General features: G+C 37.2%; 1 protein-coding gene across 1 annotated transcript in view; it reads left to right on the forward strand.

The window, feature by feature from the left end:
- Positions 1 to 17,659, forward strand: part of PIK3CB (phosphatidylinositol-4,5-bisphosphate 3-kinase catalytic subunit beta) — a 201,611-nt gene that overhangs the window by 87,913 nt on the left and 96,039 nt on the right. Inside the window, exons 5-7 of the mRNA XM_044252261.1 lie at positions 5,164 to 5,387; positions 14,084 to 14,263; positions 17,362 to 17,532. Of these exons, the coding sequence (XP_044108196.1) occupies positions 5,164 to 5,387; positions 14,084 to 14,263; positions 17,362 to 17,532 (575 nt within the window). The remainder of the gene's footprint in view (positions 1 to 5,163; positions 5,388 to 14,083; positions 14,264 to 17,361; positions 17,533 to 17,659) is intronic.

Genomic DNA, 17,659 nt, shown 5'->3' on the forward strand with positions numbered 1-17,659 from the left:
TGATCTTCAAAAAATATGGGCTCATTAGCCACTGTTATTTCTACATGAGCGTGGCAGATTTAGCAAATAAAAATATACTAGATGCAAATATTACATGGGATATACTCAATGATGAAAATCATTCATGGTTTATCTAATTCAAATAGAATTGGGCATGCTGTTTTTTTGCCTTTGTTTTTATTTGGCAACCCTGACTTTACCTTGCTACAGTGCAGGGGTCGTACATATGTAATATATAAATTGAATTTTTCTTTCTATAAGCAGTGTGACCATATTTTGTTCTGTATCATAGGTTTATTATATGAAAACTTTTAATGAAGTGTGTCCTGCAGTTTGAGTGATCAAGATGCAAACTCTGTTTTATATTAAACTGAACAGCTTATGGGTCACCTGGGTGGCTCAGTTGGTTAAGCATCTGCCTTCAGCTCAAGTCATGATACCAGGGTTCTGGGATCAAACTGCATGTTGGTTCCGTGCTTGGTGGGGAGCCTGCTTCTCCTTCTCCCACTGTGCTCTCCATGCTTGTGCTTGCTCTCTCTCTCTGTCAGATAAATAAATAAAATCTTAAAAGAAATAAAATGAACAGTTTATAAACGCTTAACAATAAACTGTACTTTAGATTTTCAGCATATCTAGAAAACCTGATGTTAATGATCATATACACAGATTCAAGTGTTAACATGCATTTAGGAAGTTGAGTAAGTCTGTTTTAATATTTTGGAGTGAATTTTCACTTTAAGTACCTAAGAAGTCCGTTTTCGCAGTTGCTAATTTATATGTGATGACTATAACTGGGGCTTGGTGAGGTCATGCCTCCTGGTAAAACAATAAACAATTATTTCAGTTTAACTTCAGGAATGAGTTTGCTGCCTTCTCCTCCCCAAAGAAAACAATGGAACCTTTACAGATGTTATTGCCCTGGTGGGTCTAAAAATACCTTTTCCTCCATGATGATTTATCTCATTTTATTTTCTAATGTTTATTATAAATAATTATTTACAGAACTTCTATTTGTCTTCTGATTATGCTCTGTAGTGAAGGTCACCCCTTCAAATGCCCATTAAATCTTGATCAGAGGATTTTGTCAGCATCCTGAAAAAAATTTTTTGAAAACTCCCTTATTTTTTCCCTGACCTATCTTAAGTTGTGATATATTTTAAAGTGACTGCGGGATTTTAACAGTATCTTTAATGTGAAGAAAATATTCAGCAATACCTTTTTTAAGATTTTATTTATGTGGTAGAGAGAGAGTGAGCACGCGTGTGTGCACTATCAAGGGAAGTGACTGGCAAAGGAAGCAGGCTCCCTCTTGGGAACCAGACATGGGGCTCAATGCCAGATCCCAGGACCCCGGGATCATGACCTGAGCCAAAAGCAGATAGGAAACCAACTGAGCCACCCAGGTGCCCCCACTCAGTGCTTTTTTTATGTGAAAAAATTACATTTGGGACACCTGGGTGCTCAGTCGGTTAAACATCTCACTATTGATCTCAGCTCAGGTCTTGATCTCAGGGTTGTGAGTTCAAGCCCTGAATTGGACTCCATGCCGGGTAGGATGCCTATTTTAAAAATTATACTTGACTGTAAATGATAAAATATTCTTATCTTGAAATTTAAGGCTTGCTATCAAATTTTCACCAGAAGATATGTAGAAATTAAGTTTTAAAATTAAATTACTTACCTAATTGTTATATTTATTTATATTTAAAGTAATCTCTACATCCATTCTGGGGCTTGAACTCACAACCCGGAGATTAAGAGTTGCATGTTCTTCCGACTGAACTAACTAGGCACCCCGCTAATTTCTTATTTTTTGGCAAAGTGTCTATTTTTTAAAAAGATTTTATTTATTTATTTGAGAGACAGAGATCACAAGCAGGCAGAGAGACAGGCAGAGAGAGAGGGGGAAACAGGCTCCCCATGGAGCAGAGAGCTCGATGCGGGGTTCGACCCCAGTACCCTGGGACCATGACCCGAGCTGAAGTCAGAGGCTTTAACCCACTGAGCTACCCAGGTGCCCCAAAGTGTCTATTTTTAAGAACTCTTTGTAGTGGTTTCTAAATTCAAGTTTTATTTTTTATTTATTTTTTAAAAGCAGATTCTCAGATTGGAATTCAGTGAGTCTGTGGTGAATTAAAGAAATCTATACTCTTCAGTTGGTTCTAACAGTTATGTGAGCAGAGTTCCTTATTTACAATATATTGAAAAAATTACCAAAGCAGTAGCAATTGCAGTTCCACAATATGTATCAAATGTTTTAAATTGGGACTACAGCAGTGAGCTTGGGTCTTTGCTTGGAGCTGACAATGCTGTGGAAATTGTGAATCAGTAAATGGACAATTACAATACAGTGTGTAAACTGCTATAAGTCAAAGAGGTAAAATCAGCTGAGTGAGAGAGGGTTGGCCTTCTAGAAGACACACAACTAAACTGAGCCTTCAGTGCTGATGAGGAGTTGAGCAGGTAGGAGGAATTAGAAGGATAATTGAATGGGAAGGGCACGTATGAAGAATGGCCTGTTCACGGAATAAAAGTAATTGATTATGGTTTGTGTAAAGGGATAGCTAGGACAAATAGGAAGTTGAGAGAGGCAACCAGCTTCAGAGTATGTGGAGCCATTCAGGTCATATGAGAAATTAGAGACTGATTCCTAAAAGCAATTGGGAAGTATCAAAAGGATTTAAATGGTGGAGTAACATGATCAGATTATATTTATAAAGATGATTCACATTGTAAAATAGAGAATGAATCAGATTAAGACTGGGAATAGAGAAGTTAGTGAAAACTGATGTGGTAACCCAAGGGAGGGTTGGTGATGGCCAGGGTTAAATTAATGACTGCAGGAACTAGAAGAGTAGATAGAGTTGAGGAACATTTAGAAAGTGGATTAGACATGACTTTTAGTAGATAAAGGGAGATAAAGAGTTTGATTTTTGTTAGATGTATTAGGTACTAATTTTTCTTTTCTTACCTGTAATACCTATGTCTGTGGGTAGTAGTAGTTTCAGCGGTGCTGGGGAAAAATCTCCACAGTGCCTCAGCTAGTTTGTCTTAAGTTACACTTCCTTCATAGCTGATTTAGAGTGTGTATTTCCATTCTAGATCTTTCCTCTCCAGGAAGTCACAATGTACCCTCAGGATTTTAACTTTGCTGCATTATGCAACTTAAACTTATTTTTCTGTATTTAATGCCACAATTGATTCTAATATTTATTTACTTAGTAAAGATTTTTATTTGAGGGGGATGGGCAGAGCAAGATGGAGAAAGAGTTTTTATTTTCCTTTAAAGTTTTTTTTTTTTTAAGATTTTATTTATTTATTTGAGAGAGAGAGAGCATGAGAGGGGAGAAGGTCAGAGGGAGAAGCAGACTCCTTGCAGAGCTGGGAGCCCTATGTGGGACCCGATCCCAGGACTCCAAGTTCATGACCTGAGCCGAAAGCAGTGGCCTAACCCATAGAGCCACCCAGGCATCCTTCTTTAAAGGTGTTTTAATTCATTTGGGATAGAGAGAGAGGGAGAGAGAGAACAAGCACAAGCTAGGGGAGAGGCAGAGGGAGAAGGAGAAGCAGACTCCCCGCTGAACTGGGAGCTGACATAGGGCTCAATCCCAGGACCTGGGGATCATGATCCAAGCCGAAGGCAGATACTTAACCATCTGAGCTCCCTAGGCACCCCAGGGAGAAAGAGTCTTGAGCAGACTCTGTGCTGAGTACAGAGAGAGATGTAGGGCTCGATCTCACGACCCTGAGATCATGACCTCAGCCAAAACCAAGCACTGGACACTTGGCCGACTGAGCCCCCCAGGAACACCTAAACAGCACTTTAGAAGAATGAGATAGAGCTGGCACTGAAAAGTCTCCTCAATACATGCACAGGATTGATGTAATTTTGGGGTGTTGCTGGGATTTAGAGCCCACAGCCAAGAAAGAATTCTCGAGACATCTTCGGTGCAAAAAGGTGGTTTTATTAAAGAATGGGGACAGGACGTGTGGCAGAAAGAGCTGCACTGGGGTCATGAGGTGTGGCCAGTCTGAATAATCTTTAAATTAAAGTGTTTGCCAATCTCACCACTAATTTTTATATGTAATGTACATATAAGCATTTCTGCATGTTCATTTATTATAGATTTCAGAGATTATTTTTTATTTTATTAAAAAATTTTTTAAAAATTTGACACAGAGAGAGATCACAAGTAGGCAGAGGCAGAGCAGCAGGCAGAGACAGAGCCTGATGCAGGGCTTGATCCCAGGACCCTGAGGTTCATGACCTGAGCTGAAGGCAGAGGCGTAACCCACTGAACCACCCAGGCACCCCAAAAATTATTTATTAAGATAATGATAAGTTTATGAAAACGTTGCTATATTTAGTTGTTTTGATGGTAGGAGTGGTCATAATTAAGTACAACAAAGAATAATTTTATGAGATTTTTGATTAATTGATACACTATAACCATTATTAAAATCATAGTGAATTGAAAGTTTAATCTATAAAATTTAAATTTACTGAGTTTTAAGTAATAGCTTGTTAAAGTTAATAAAAAGTAATAGTAATAATATTAATATAATACAATAATTATTATATATTATATAAAAATAATATTTATATTATTACATTATTATATATTAATTAGATCAATTATATATTTATGTTATATATAGTTATATAATTATATTATATAATATATAATTAATATATTAATTATATATAATATAATATAATAATATTACTATTTAAAGTAATAGCTTGTTAAAGTTAAGAAATAGCTTGTATTTTAAGTTCATTAACTGAAAAGTTTTCAGATTCTTAGGTTTTCTCAGATATAGTAAATGTGACTTACTTGGTTTGTAAAGAAAAACTGGATATTTTGTATGTGGTTTTAAAGTGTGTACTATTTCAGTGATTACCTTTATAAAACTCATACCCAATTGCATTTCTTTAACGGTTTCAAGTTTATCTTCCTTAGAAATCTAATTATGTTCATCTTCTGTACATGAAATTTGTTACTTTTTCTGGATGTTCTTTTGATCTTTCATCATATTTTCCTGCCCAGTTTTATTTGCGTGATAAAAACCAAATATCCATTATATTTGGTTGAATATATTTTGTATTCTCTTGTATTATTATTAGCTACTCAGAATGACACTTTAAAAAAATTTGTTTAGGTCTACATGAATTTGATGCACTGAAGGATCCCGAAGTGAATGAGTTCCGAATAAAAATGCGCAAATTCAGTGAGGAAAAGATTCAGTCGCTTGTGGGATTGTCTTGGATGGATTGGCTAAAGCAGACATACCCACCAGAACATGAACCATCCGTCCTTGAAAACTTAGAAGATAAACTTTATGGAGGAAAGCTCATTGTGGCTGTTCATTTTGAAAATTGTCAGGTAGTGTTATGTTATTTTAAGAAATACATTGTAAAAAATCTGTGATTTTTACCTGAATGCAACACCAATCGTAGAGGAGATAGCTGGTAAATTTTATTAAAAAGGGCATTTTTAGATTTAAAGATGGAAATTTAGAATTACGTATAACAATCAAATGACACATCTTTTGCACGTATGATTTTGTGATACAGTGATGTATTAGTCTAGATTGGGGTTGGGAAACTGCAGTTTTTGAATGGTATGTATGTATATATTTTTTAGAAATCATTTTTATTTCACTTTATTTCTAAATTTTATTTAAAATCAATTAACCATATAGTATATTATTAGTTTCTGGTTTTTATATTTTAAAAGGATGTTAAAAAACTCGAGGAATTTTTAAAAGATGGAAGGAGAAAGGAAGAGAGAGAATGGAGGGAAAGAAAGGGAGGAAGGAAGGGAGGGAAGGAGGGAGAAAGGAATGGGACACAGACTCATGGGTTGTCAGCAAAGCCTGGTTCTTCACAGTAAAAGATTGCCAGTCCCAGTCTAGATAATGTTCTTTAGTGTAGATATTTTATTTTCTTATTTGATTTTTCTGTTGCCTATGAAATGAAAGGTTTGATCAAATGATCTCTTTTTTCTCATATTCTTATATATGCATTTCATGGTGATATGGAATTGGGCATTATATTGGAGTATATTTACAGTTAATCCATACCTGAATGGTGACAGCTATTTTACAAACCAGATTATGAGACTGCCTTTGTATCTAGTGTGGTCATTTTATCATCTAGGATCTGGATTTAGAATTAGGGTAGGCATTCAAGGATATTTTGTGGTGTTCTTCAGTTACTGCGATAACAACAACATAAACCATTTCAGTAGCCATTCTGTATTGAGCACTTTACCGTGCCAAGAACTATGAAAGATACGTATTTTTTAAGTATATTCTCCACTTTCAAAACAACTGTAGGGGCGCCTGGATGACTCAGTGGGTTAAGCCTTTGCCTTCGGCTAAGGTCATGATCTCAGGGTCCTGGGATCAAGCCCTACATCTGAGCTTTCTGTTCAGCAGGGAGCCTGCTCTCCCCACCCCCCATCTCTCTGTCTGCCTTTCTGCCTACTTGTGATTGCGCTCTCTCTCTCTGTCAAATCAATCAATAAATAAAATCTTAAAAAAAACCTATAAAATGTTATCATCCCCATTTTACAATGAAGAAAATGAAAGGGAGAGAAGTTTTTTTTTCCCCCCCTCCTCTTTCTTTTCTTTATTTTCTGTCGCTCTCTCTCTCTGTTTCTTTGTTTCTTATTTCTTGTTTCTTTCTTTTTTTTTTTTTTTTGCCAGGTCTTGTATCTTACAGCTGGTCTGTGGTAGTGACAGGATTTTATCCAGGTGTTTCGTTTTATTCAGTTCTGCCTCCTTTCCAACAATATGTTTCTAAATAATTGTAAGAACAAATACAAAAGAAGGAAAGAGCGAGCCGGCTGGCCTTCTGGCATTTTATGAAGGAGATTTATCTAGCTTAAAAGTTTTTTTTGTTGCTCTCTCCCGAGGTATGTTGAGACTAAAGTTCAGTTTAAATCAAGATTTGGATATGACAAAGTCTCACAATCAAATTTGAAATACGATTTAGGGAATTCTGCAGTGTTGGAAGAGGTGGAATGAAGAATTTTACCACTAAAAGGTGACTAGAATTCAACTTGAAAACACTGGCTCAGAGCAATTTGCCCTTCTAGGTCAGTCTGCATTTCAGTACATATGGGTCAGTTCTCTACTGGATATACATATTTTTCATGTAATCATCATTGTAACAAAGTATATGTGAAAATAAATGTTTTGAAATAAGAAGAAAAATGGAGATATTGTGAAATCTACTGGATTCCAAGAAATCATAGAATTTTTTCCCAAATTCTTTTATTTACTTCTAGTTTTTAAAAAATTTATTTTAGGGGCACCTGGGTGTCTCAGTGGGTTAAGCCTCTGCCTTTGGTTTGGGTCATGATTTCAGGGTCCCTGGATTGAGCTCTGCATTGGGCTCTCTGCTCAGCAAGGAGCCTGCTTCCCCTGCTCTGTGCCTGCCTCTCTGCCTACTTGTGATCTCTCTTTCTGTCATAAATAAATAAAATCTTAAAATAAAGTTATTTTAATCACCTAGTTGTTAGCAAGAAAAGTGCACTCCTAATCCCTGTCCCATCCACCTACCATCCCATCCCAATCCTTTCACCCATCCACCTACCCATCTCCACTCTGGCATCGATCAATTTGTTCTCTGTAAAGATTTCCTTTCTTGGTTTGTCTCTCTCTGTGGGTTTCTTTGAGTCTAAAATAAGTGTCCTATAGGCAGCATATAGATGGGTCCTGTTTTTTTAATCCACTCTGTCACCCTATGTCTATCAATTAGAGTGTTTAGTCCATTTACATTCAGTGTAATCATATATGTATATATATGTATATTGCCATATTATTGTTACCTGCTTTGTGGTTTTTTTTTTTTTTTTTTAAGATTTTATTTATTTATTTGTCAGAGAGAGAGGGAGAGAGAGCGAGCACAGGCAGACAGAGGCAGAGGGAGAAGCAGGCTCCCTGCCGAGCAAGGAGCCCGATGTGGGACTCGATCCCAGGACGCTGGGATCATGACCTGAGCCGAAGGCAGCTGCTTAACCAACTGAGCCACCCAGGCGTCCTGCTTTGTGGTTGTTAACGAAGATTTTCTCTGACACTTTCTTGTCTTTTATCTTTCATGGTTTTCTTATTTTCTTTAGTGATACAATTGGATTTCTTTCTCTTTTATTCTTTGCATATTTATTAGTGGTTTTTGATTTGTGTTGCCATTAGGTTTGTGTATAACCACTTCTGCATATGGCAGTCTGTATTAACTTAATGGTTATTTAGGTTTTAACCCATTTTTTACTACTCTCCTTCCCATGTTTTAGGTATGTGTTGTCATATTATATCTTTTTGTTTTGTGATTTCCTTGACTGATATTTTACAGAAATACTCATTACTGTTTTTGTGTTTCCTACCTTCATACTTTCACTTTTGGTCTTTCTTTTCAACTGAAAGAGTCCTGTGTTTAATATTGCTGGTTTAATGGTCATGAACTCCTTTAGTTTTTCTTTGTCTGAGAAACTCTTTATCTCTCTCTTTTTTTAAAAAAAAAAGATCTTTTAAAGATTATTTATTTATTTGACAGAGAGAGAGAGAGAGAGAGAGAGTGAGCTTACAAGTAGGAAGAGTGAGGGGGGGAAGCAGGCTCCCAGCTGAGCAGATAACCTGATGTGGGGCTCAATCCCTGGACCCTGAGACCATGACCTGAGCTAAAGGCAGAGGCTTAACCCACTGAGCCACCCAGGCGCCCCTTTATCTTTCCTTTTATTCTCAGTGATAGCCTTGCTAGATAGAGTATTCTTTACTGCAGGTTTTTCCCATTCAGCACTTCGAACACATCATCCACTCCTTTTGGCTTGCAAAGTTTCTGCTGAAAAATGGGCTCATAGCCTTATGGGGTTTCTTTCATATGTAACTTTGTTCTTTTGTCTATCTGCTCTTTTTTTTTTTTTTTTTTTAAGATTTATTTATTTGATAGCAAGAGAGGAAACACAAGCAGGGGGAGTAGTAGAGGGAGAAGTGGGTTTCCCACTGAGCAGGGAGCCTGATGCAGGGATCATGACCTGAGCTAAAGGCAGACGCTTAACAACTGAGCCACCCAGATGTTCTGTCTTTCTGCTCTTAATATTTTTTATTTATTCCTTTATTTTGCCATTTTAATAGTAACCTGTCTTTGTGTGGGGCTGCTTTTGTTGATTTTGTTGGGGGCTCTCTGTGCATTCTTCATCTGGGTATGTTCCCTTCCCCAAAGTAGGGAAGTTTTCAGCTGTTATTTCTTCAAATGAATTCTCTACCCCTTTTCCCTGTCTTCTTCTGGGAGTCCTATAATGTGAATGTTACTACTTTTGGTGGAAATATTGTGTTCCCTAAGTCTGTTACTGTTTTGTACTTGTTTCCTAAGTACTTTTTTCTCTCCTGTTCATCTTGATTACCTTCTGTTACTCTGTCTCCTAGACTATTAATTCGTTCCTCTGCTTCTTCCAGCCTGATGTTCATACCATCAAACACCTTATTTTATTTATTGAGCCTTTTAGCTCTGCCATGTTTTTCTTATTCTCTGGTTAGTGGTCTCACTGATGTCCTCTATTCTTTTCTAAAGCCCATTTAGTATCCTTAATGATCATTGCTTTAAATTCTCCATTAGGCATGTTATTTATATTTGTTTTGCTTATATCTCTGGTCTTGGTCTTGGTCTGTTCTTCATTTGGGACAAATTCCTCTGTCTTCTCATTTTGTCTCTGTGCCTGTTTCTCCATGTGTTAAGAAAGTCAGCTACATCTTCTGTTCTTCTGAGTAATGGCCTTAAACAGAAGAGGTCCTGTAGTGCTCTGCAGTGTAGTGTTCCCTGTTCCTCACAGCCTGGTGCTTCCAGTAGCATCTCTATTGTGTGCTGAGTGTTTTCTGCTGTTGTGCCCTGGCTACTTTATCCTTCAGATCAGTATAGTACACAGAGGCTCTCTTTGCCTGTTGTGGGCAGTGTTTGGTCCCTGGCCTGAATGTGGTGTGTTTTAACTAGATGTGCTCTGGTCTACTTAAGAAATGAGATCTGTTGCTGTTGCCACCAGAACTGAGGCCTCACAGAATTCCTGGGTCAGGAGATATGGTGCTGGTCAAGGGTTTGGGCTGGTCATCTGGGTGTGGAGGCCTGCTGTGGTGGGACTGAAGCAAGTGTAACTGGAAAGGATGGATCCACAAGAGTGCGGGAGGCAGGGCTTGGTATATAAGCAAGTTACATGTGAGTGCTAATGCTGTGTTCATTACCTCAGGTGGCTCTGTGTTTATGCTGAGGGATAGGGAAGGGAAGTGGTGCCTTGCAGTTCCTTTTTTCCCCCATGAGGTTTCTCTGGGAGGGCTGCCTCTCTGGAACTCTTGCCACTGCTGTGAGTTGAGCAAGTAGCTTCTCCATTGTGCGTGTAGGCACCCTAAAGATCTCTGTTTTCATTCTGTATTTCCTTGGGCTGTTTGTTCCACCTTATTTCTAAGAGTAGCCCCCATGCCTCTGGACTTTAGCTGAGCCAAGCCCACTGTCTTTAGAACTGCAGACTTTAAGCCCCACTGGCTGGTTGCAGGAACTTGTGAAATGGGACTTTCTTGCTTTTCTTGCTGGTTACTATGTGGACTCCTTTTCCCCAGGTGCTCCTCTGTGTTACAGTTTGTCTCTTGTTCTTCTGTGCTGTAGCAGCTCCCTCTGTACTGCAAAGGCCATGATTTGTTTCTCTCCTAAGCTTCATCTTTGCAAGGGTTGAGTGCCAACCCCTCCACATTCAAAAATCCACAGATAACTTTTGACTCCCACAAAACTTACTACTAATAGCTTTCTGTTGACTCTCTTACTGATAACATAAATAGTTGATTAACACATATTTGTTATACATGTCATATACTGTATTTTTAAGTAAAGTAAGGTAGGGGGAAGAAAATGTTATTAAAGTCATAAGGAAGAGAAAATACATTTACAGTATTTATAAAAATAATCCACATAATTAAGTGGACCCACACAGTTCAAACCCATGTTGCTCAAGTGTCAGCTTTATCTCCATGGTCTCAGGTGCATCTCTCTCAGAACTGATGATAAGGTATGTCTTTTCACATATTTATGAAACATTCATATTTCTGTTGTGTTTGTTTCTTGTCTGTTTTAAAACTGTGTCGTGTGTGTCTTACTGATTTGTATACGTTCTTGGTTTTTGGGAGTAGTGAATCTTTGTCATTCACGTATGTTGGGAATGTGTTCTCCCTCTATGTGTCTTGTGTTTTTTATTCTTTGTTTAGCTAGTTTATTTTACTTGCTTTTATCCTCAAATTCTAGTCAGTTTTCAGATTTTTCTCAATTCTTGTGTTATATACATGTATACACACATTTCAAATCCAACATTGTTTTGTATGAAATAACATCAGTTTATGTATTTGTATTAGAATATACCTAGAAATGGAATTGGTGAGTGATGGGTATATGGGTGTAATTGGTTTTTAATATATATTGCCAAAAAGTTTTTCTTTCTTTCTTTGTTTTTTTAAGATTTATTTATTTTGAGAGAGATAAAGAGCAAGTAAGCACGCTTATGCAGGCAGGAGGGGCATAAGGAGAGGGAGAGAGAATCCCAAGCAGACTCTGGCTGAGTACAGGGACACGATGTGGATCTCAGTCTCAGGACCTTGAAATCCCAACCTGAACTGAAACCAAGAGTTGGTTGCTAAACCAACTATATCCCCAGAGGCGCCCCCCCCAAACAGTTTTTCCAATTTACATTCCTACCAGAAATATATTGAGAGTTTAGTTTCTTCACATCTTTGCTAACACTTGATATTGTCAAATTTGAAAACTGTTTAAAATTTGCCATGTTCCTTTTCATTGAGTTTTAAATTTCACTTAATATGTTTTGTTTCTTGGAGTTCTCTTTGATTCTTCTTCAGTTTTTTGTTCTTTACTCATTTTCAAACAACCTTTAATTCTTAACACACATTAACTAAACCTGTTTTATTTTCTGAGTATTACTTGTAATATCTGCAGTTTTTCTTTTTTCTTTTCTTTTTTTTTTTAAAAGATTATTTATTTATTTATTTGACAGAGAGAAATCACAAGTAGATGGAGAGGCAGGCAGAGAGAGAGAGAGAGAGAGAGGGAAGCAGGCTCCCCGCCGAGCAGAGAGCCCGATGTGGGACTCGATCCCAGGACCCTGAGATCATGACCTGAGCCGAAGGCAGCGGCTTAACCCACTGAGCCACCCAGGCGCCCCTATCTGCAGTTTTTCAAGCCTAGTTCTGATTTCTGGTCTTTTCTGTAGGTTCTTGCTATCTGATAATGAGTGTGTCCTCTAGTTTTTTATCTCTAAAGGGTCTGTTTATGAAATAGAGAGTAAATGGGAGTCATAGAATAATTTTATGGTATATTAAGGAGCGTAAGGCCTTATTATTCAGACCTGTATTGTTTAAATACAGTAGCCACTAGCCACATTTGTACATTAAATTTAAATTTAAGTTAATTAAATGAAGTAAAATTAAAATTCAGTAATTTGCACTAGCCACATATCAAGCTTCTTGAGAACCACTTGTGGAGGGGCGCCTGGGTGGTTCAGTAAATTGAGCGTCTGCCTTCGGCTTAGGTCATGATCTCAGGGTCCTGGGGTCAAGCCCTGCATCAGGCTCTCTGCTTGGCAGGGAGCCTGCTTCCCCTCCTCTCTCTCTGCCTGTCTCTCTGCCTACTTGTGATCTCTCTCTCTCTCTCTCTCTCTCTGTCAAATAAATAAATAAAATCTTAAAAAAAAAACCAACCACTTGTGGCTAATAGGCTGTTGTATTGGACAGCATAGAATAGACTATTTCCATTATTAAAGAGTTTTATTGGGTAGCGCTGCTTTAGACAGTTACGACCATTTGTATTATGTTAAAAAAGTATTATATCTCTTTGTGAATCTATTTTTTAAAGTAGGTTACTTTCTAAGGTAGCTGAAGGTTTTGAGGTGGATAGTGCAAGGAAATTAAATAAGAAGCTATATTGCTCTTTAGGAGAAAGATGAAGAATTGCCAAAATAGAGTAGTGTGAGTGGGATAGAGAGGAGGTGACAGTTGGCAGCCCAAGGATACAAGGTTGTTGGTATCTTATTGGGAAGTGAGTTAGGGGAGGAAAGTGGAGTCATGTGACTTTTCAAATGACTCTGTGGATCCTGGCTCATATGCTTTGATGCATATAGCACCAACTCATACAGAACATTAGGAAAAAAAGGTAAAAATACTAGAGAAAAGGAGCACCCAGTAAGTTTAGGTTAAAAAAGTTGAAATTTGAAGTACCTTATGGAAAAGGGAGGTGACTCAACTTGGTGAAAATACTGCAGAAGCAACCTCTGGTCAGTAGAGAATTTTCTAACAGCCACAGTTGTGCAGAGGAACAGTTAGCTGCTTTAGAAGACAGTGAATTTTCTTAAATCCTCGGTATGCGATCATATGGTGGGAAATTACTTTGCTGGATTATGAGAAGTTTCAGATGTTATTAAGTGATCTTTAATATCTATACATTTGGGATTTGTGATGAGAAGATTTGATATTCAGTTCTGACTATATCTTTATTTCTCATTAATGAAACCTTCTTTGTTTCTTTTTTACATGTCTATAAAATTGGGCTGAATTGTTCATTTATAATTAATTGGTATATTTGTTCATTTATAATTTAATTGGTATATAACATAAAATTCTTAGTATGGACTACATTTGAACAACTACAGGATTTTTGGAACTTTTTAAAGCAAAGATATTAAAAAATATAAAAGATATTTACTGAGAAATGTATTTGAAACTCTCTGGTGGTATAGTTTAGTTAAATAGACACTTGAGTTAAATATGAATCTTATCTGTGGGATCTGTAGCACTTTGTATAGTGTAAGATGACTTGCAAATTATCAGAAATCTTAAGTTTGTTGTGGACATACTATATTTAAAAAATAAGAAAATGTACTGGAATGTTAAATGTAAAGGATATACATATGTAACATATATATATGGACATACTATGTATGGCTATATACAATGTAGTAATAAGTATAAATGTAAAGACAGTTTTTTCAGCACAAATATAAAATTTGCTCCTTTTTTCTACCCCCCCCCTTTTAAGGATGTGTTTAGCTTTCAAATATCTCCTAATATGAATCCTATCAAAATAAATGAACTGGCAATCCAAAAACGTTTGACTATTCATGGGAAAGAAGATGAAGTTAGTCCCTATGACTATGTGTTGCAAGTAAGTGGGAGAGTAGAATATGTGTTTGGTGATCAGCCACTCATTCAGTTCCAGGTATGTGTATTACTATCACTTTTCCATAGATATGTGTGAGTGTGTGTGTGTGTGCGTGTATGTATGTGTGTTTAAACAATTTAAATTTCTGATAAAAATACATTATTATAGTTAAGTATTTAGAACCTACAGAAAATTATACAAAATTAAATAATAGATATTCATAATCCTACCCACCTCTGAGATAACCATTGTTAAAATTTTGGCGTGTTTTTGTTGTTTACTTGCAGTTATATATTTTTGGCATAATGATTATATTAATGTGTGTATCTCAATGTTTCCTTTCTACTTTTTTGGTTGTTTCAGTGTTAGCATTTCCTGTGGCATGAATTTTTTTTTTAAGATTTTATTTATTTATTTGCGAGAGAGAGCGAGCAAGCACTAGCAGTGGGGGGTGGGCAGAGGAAGATGGAAAGGCAGACCCCCTGCTGAGCAGGAAGCCAGACATGGGGCTCATCCCAGGACCCTGGGATCATGACCTAAGCTGAAGGCAGATGCTTAACCAACTGAGCTACCCAGGCATTCCAGCATAATGAATTATTAATAAAACTTGCTAAAGCTGCTTACTGTTTTATCACGTAAACATAGTAATTAGGTAGGCAATATTCTGGAGGAAATAAAATACAAGATTTTTTGATTAGGGGCGCCTGGGTGTCTCAGTGGTTGAGTGTCTGCCTTTGGCTCAAGTCATGATCCCAGGGTTCTGGGATTGAGCCCCGCATTAGGCTCCTTGCTTTGCCGGAAGCCTGCTTCTCCCTCTGGTTGTGTTCTCTCTCTCTCTCTCTGTCAAATAAAATCTTAAAAAAAAAAATTTTTTTTTTTATTAAATGGCCACTAATTAAATGGTAAAGAAACTTATTTGTGATTATCAGTTAACAGGGTCTTATACCTTTTCATTTTGAATTAGAAAGCTTTTCAGTTCAGTCTAACATTTATATGTGTAATTGCCTTTCCCTCTGTTTTTTGTTATTTCCATATATGGTAGGAATTTTGAAAGCATTAGGTCTGTTCATCCTCAAAAGCTTTCCTCCATCTTTGACATACCTATTTCCATGCAATCACAAGTTCCTTGAGGATAGTGCCCCAGATTGTTTTTGGAGTTAAGTAGGGTTTAAATAAGGTAAATGAGGGGCACCTGGGTGGCTCAGTGAGTTAAATGGCTGCCTGTCATGATCCTTGGCTCCTGGGATCCAGCCCTGTGTTAGGCTATCTCCTCAGCTGGGAGTCTGCTTCTCCTCCCCTGCTTGTGTGCTCTCTCTGTCTCTGTCAAATAAATAAATAAAATATTAAATAAATAAATAAATCTGTAGTGCAACACCTCTCCCCCACCATCATCTGATAAAATAGGATCTTGGATGTGATTATCAGTTAACAAGGTCTTTTTTTTTTTTTTAAAGAAGTTAACAAGGTCTTAATACATTTTCACATCCTTATACAGTAGGATCTGATTACTCTTGTGATTTTTATTTTTTTGTTTTAAAGAGGGATAGAGGCATGCCAGATATTAAGTGATGGCTGAGAAAAAGCTGTGATTTTGGGGTGCCTCAGTGGCTCAGCCATTAAGCACCTCTGGCTCAGGTCATGATCCCAGTGTCCTGGGGTCAAGCCCCACATTGTACTCCCTGCTCAGTGGGAAGCCTGCTTCTCCCTCTTCCACTCGCACTGCTTGTATTCTCTCTCTTGCTGTCTCTCTCCCTCTGTGTCAAATAAATAAATAAATAAAATCCCACCCTCCAAAAAAAAAAAACCAACCAGGAGCTTTGATTTTTTTTTAACTTAATTAGTGGAGGACGTATTGTTTTGCCAAAACTAGGATTTATGGGGTTTTTTTTTTGAGTTTGTGTTTTAGGATTTGTTATTATAAAGAAAAATAAAGAGTTGTATACATTTTTGTACAAGGTCTTGTGAGAGAGAAAGTATACCATGTAGGTAAAGGAATGTGAAGGAAATGGAAGGATACATATTTCATGTGTTTGATTGAATGTATTTATCATAATATGTGATTTCTACTTACAGACCATTCTGGATTTTTTTTAATTTCTAAAAGTATTTTGTGGTTCTGAATTTAATGTAATATGCTGAATCTATATAGGAAATTTATTCTTCTGAGGAATATATTAAGTTTCTTTCTATCCAGTTTGTTAGGCATCCCTGGTAATGTGAATAACCATCCCTTTCCTTATATGCCTTTGGAGAGTTGTCCTGGTCTCATGGAAATAAAAGAGTTTCAAACTGAGATGGTCAATGTTTTTGCAAGGGAGATAGTAATGGTTGTCTTCTGGAGCCTTGTTCTGTAAAGGTACTAGGTCGACTTCAGGGATCTATGGGAAGGTCTAAGATGACCACCTTAGAATGTGAAGAAATGGCCACATGTGTACTACATGTCTACTTTTCCTGACTGACTGATCAGAGTTTACACTATGATATCACAGTCTTTACCAGTACGTGTATCAAGTCCCACCCTTGGGACAGTGAGCCACTTGGTCAAAATGTCAGGTATTGAGTGCAAAGAGAAGACAAAACATCAAGCCTGAGGTACTTATTTCTTAAAGGTTTAGCCAAAAAAAAAAGAGGGAGAGAGAGAGAGAAACAGGTAGATTTAAGATGCCAGGTATGTAACTTAACTCTTCTTTTAGTCCTTTCATCTGTTAAAGGGAAGAAAATCTCTCTTACAGGGTTGTTAGAAAAATTAGTTAGTTCTTCCAGTGGCCGGGTGGCTCAGTCGGTTAAGTGTCTGCCTTCAGCTCAGGTCATGATCCCGGGGTCCTGGGATCAAGCCACATGTTGGCCTCCCTGCTCAGCAGGGAGCCTACTTATCCTTCTGCCTCTGCCACTCCCCCTGCTTGTGCTCTCTCTGTCTCTCTCAAAGAAATAAATAAAATCTTAAAAAAAAAAAAGTAGCTAGTTCTTAGGTACTTAGGTATTCAATTAATGGTAGCTATTTTATGTTGTGATTTTAATTTCTCATATTCTTAACATTAGTTGTTAAGATATATTTTCATAGTACATTGGTATAGTGATGTTCATGTAATATTATTCTTCTGTCAATTTAAGTATTTGCTTGAAAATCTTTACCTTATTCTTTGTTGCCACTGTAGTATATTCGGAACTGTGTAATGAACAGGACTTTGCCCCATTTTATGCTTGTGGAATGTTGCAAGATCAAGAAGATGTATGAGCAGGAAATGATTGCCATAGAGGCTGCCATAAATCGAAATGCATCAAACCTTCCTCTTCCTTTACCACCAAAGAAAATGCGAATTATTTCTGTAAGTTTCATGTGTGAACCTTTGGTAACCCCCAAAAGCATATAATTTTGTTAGGTTGTGTGCTTAAGCCTCACATATTTTCTCTGCTCACTTCTCATTCTGTGAAAACCAGTGCACATTAGCCGAA

Source organism: Neovison vison, chromosome 6, assembly GCF_020171115.1.
Source record: "Neovison vison isolate M4711 chromosome 6, ASM_NN_V1, whole genome shotgun sequence".
In the NCBI taxonomy this organism is placed as follows: Eukaryota; Metazoa; Chordata; class Mammalia; order Carnivora; family Mustelidae; genus Neogale; species Neogale vison.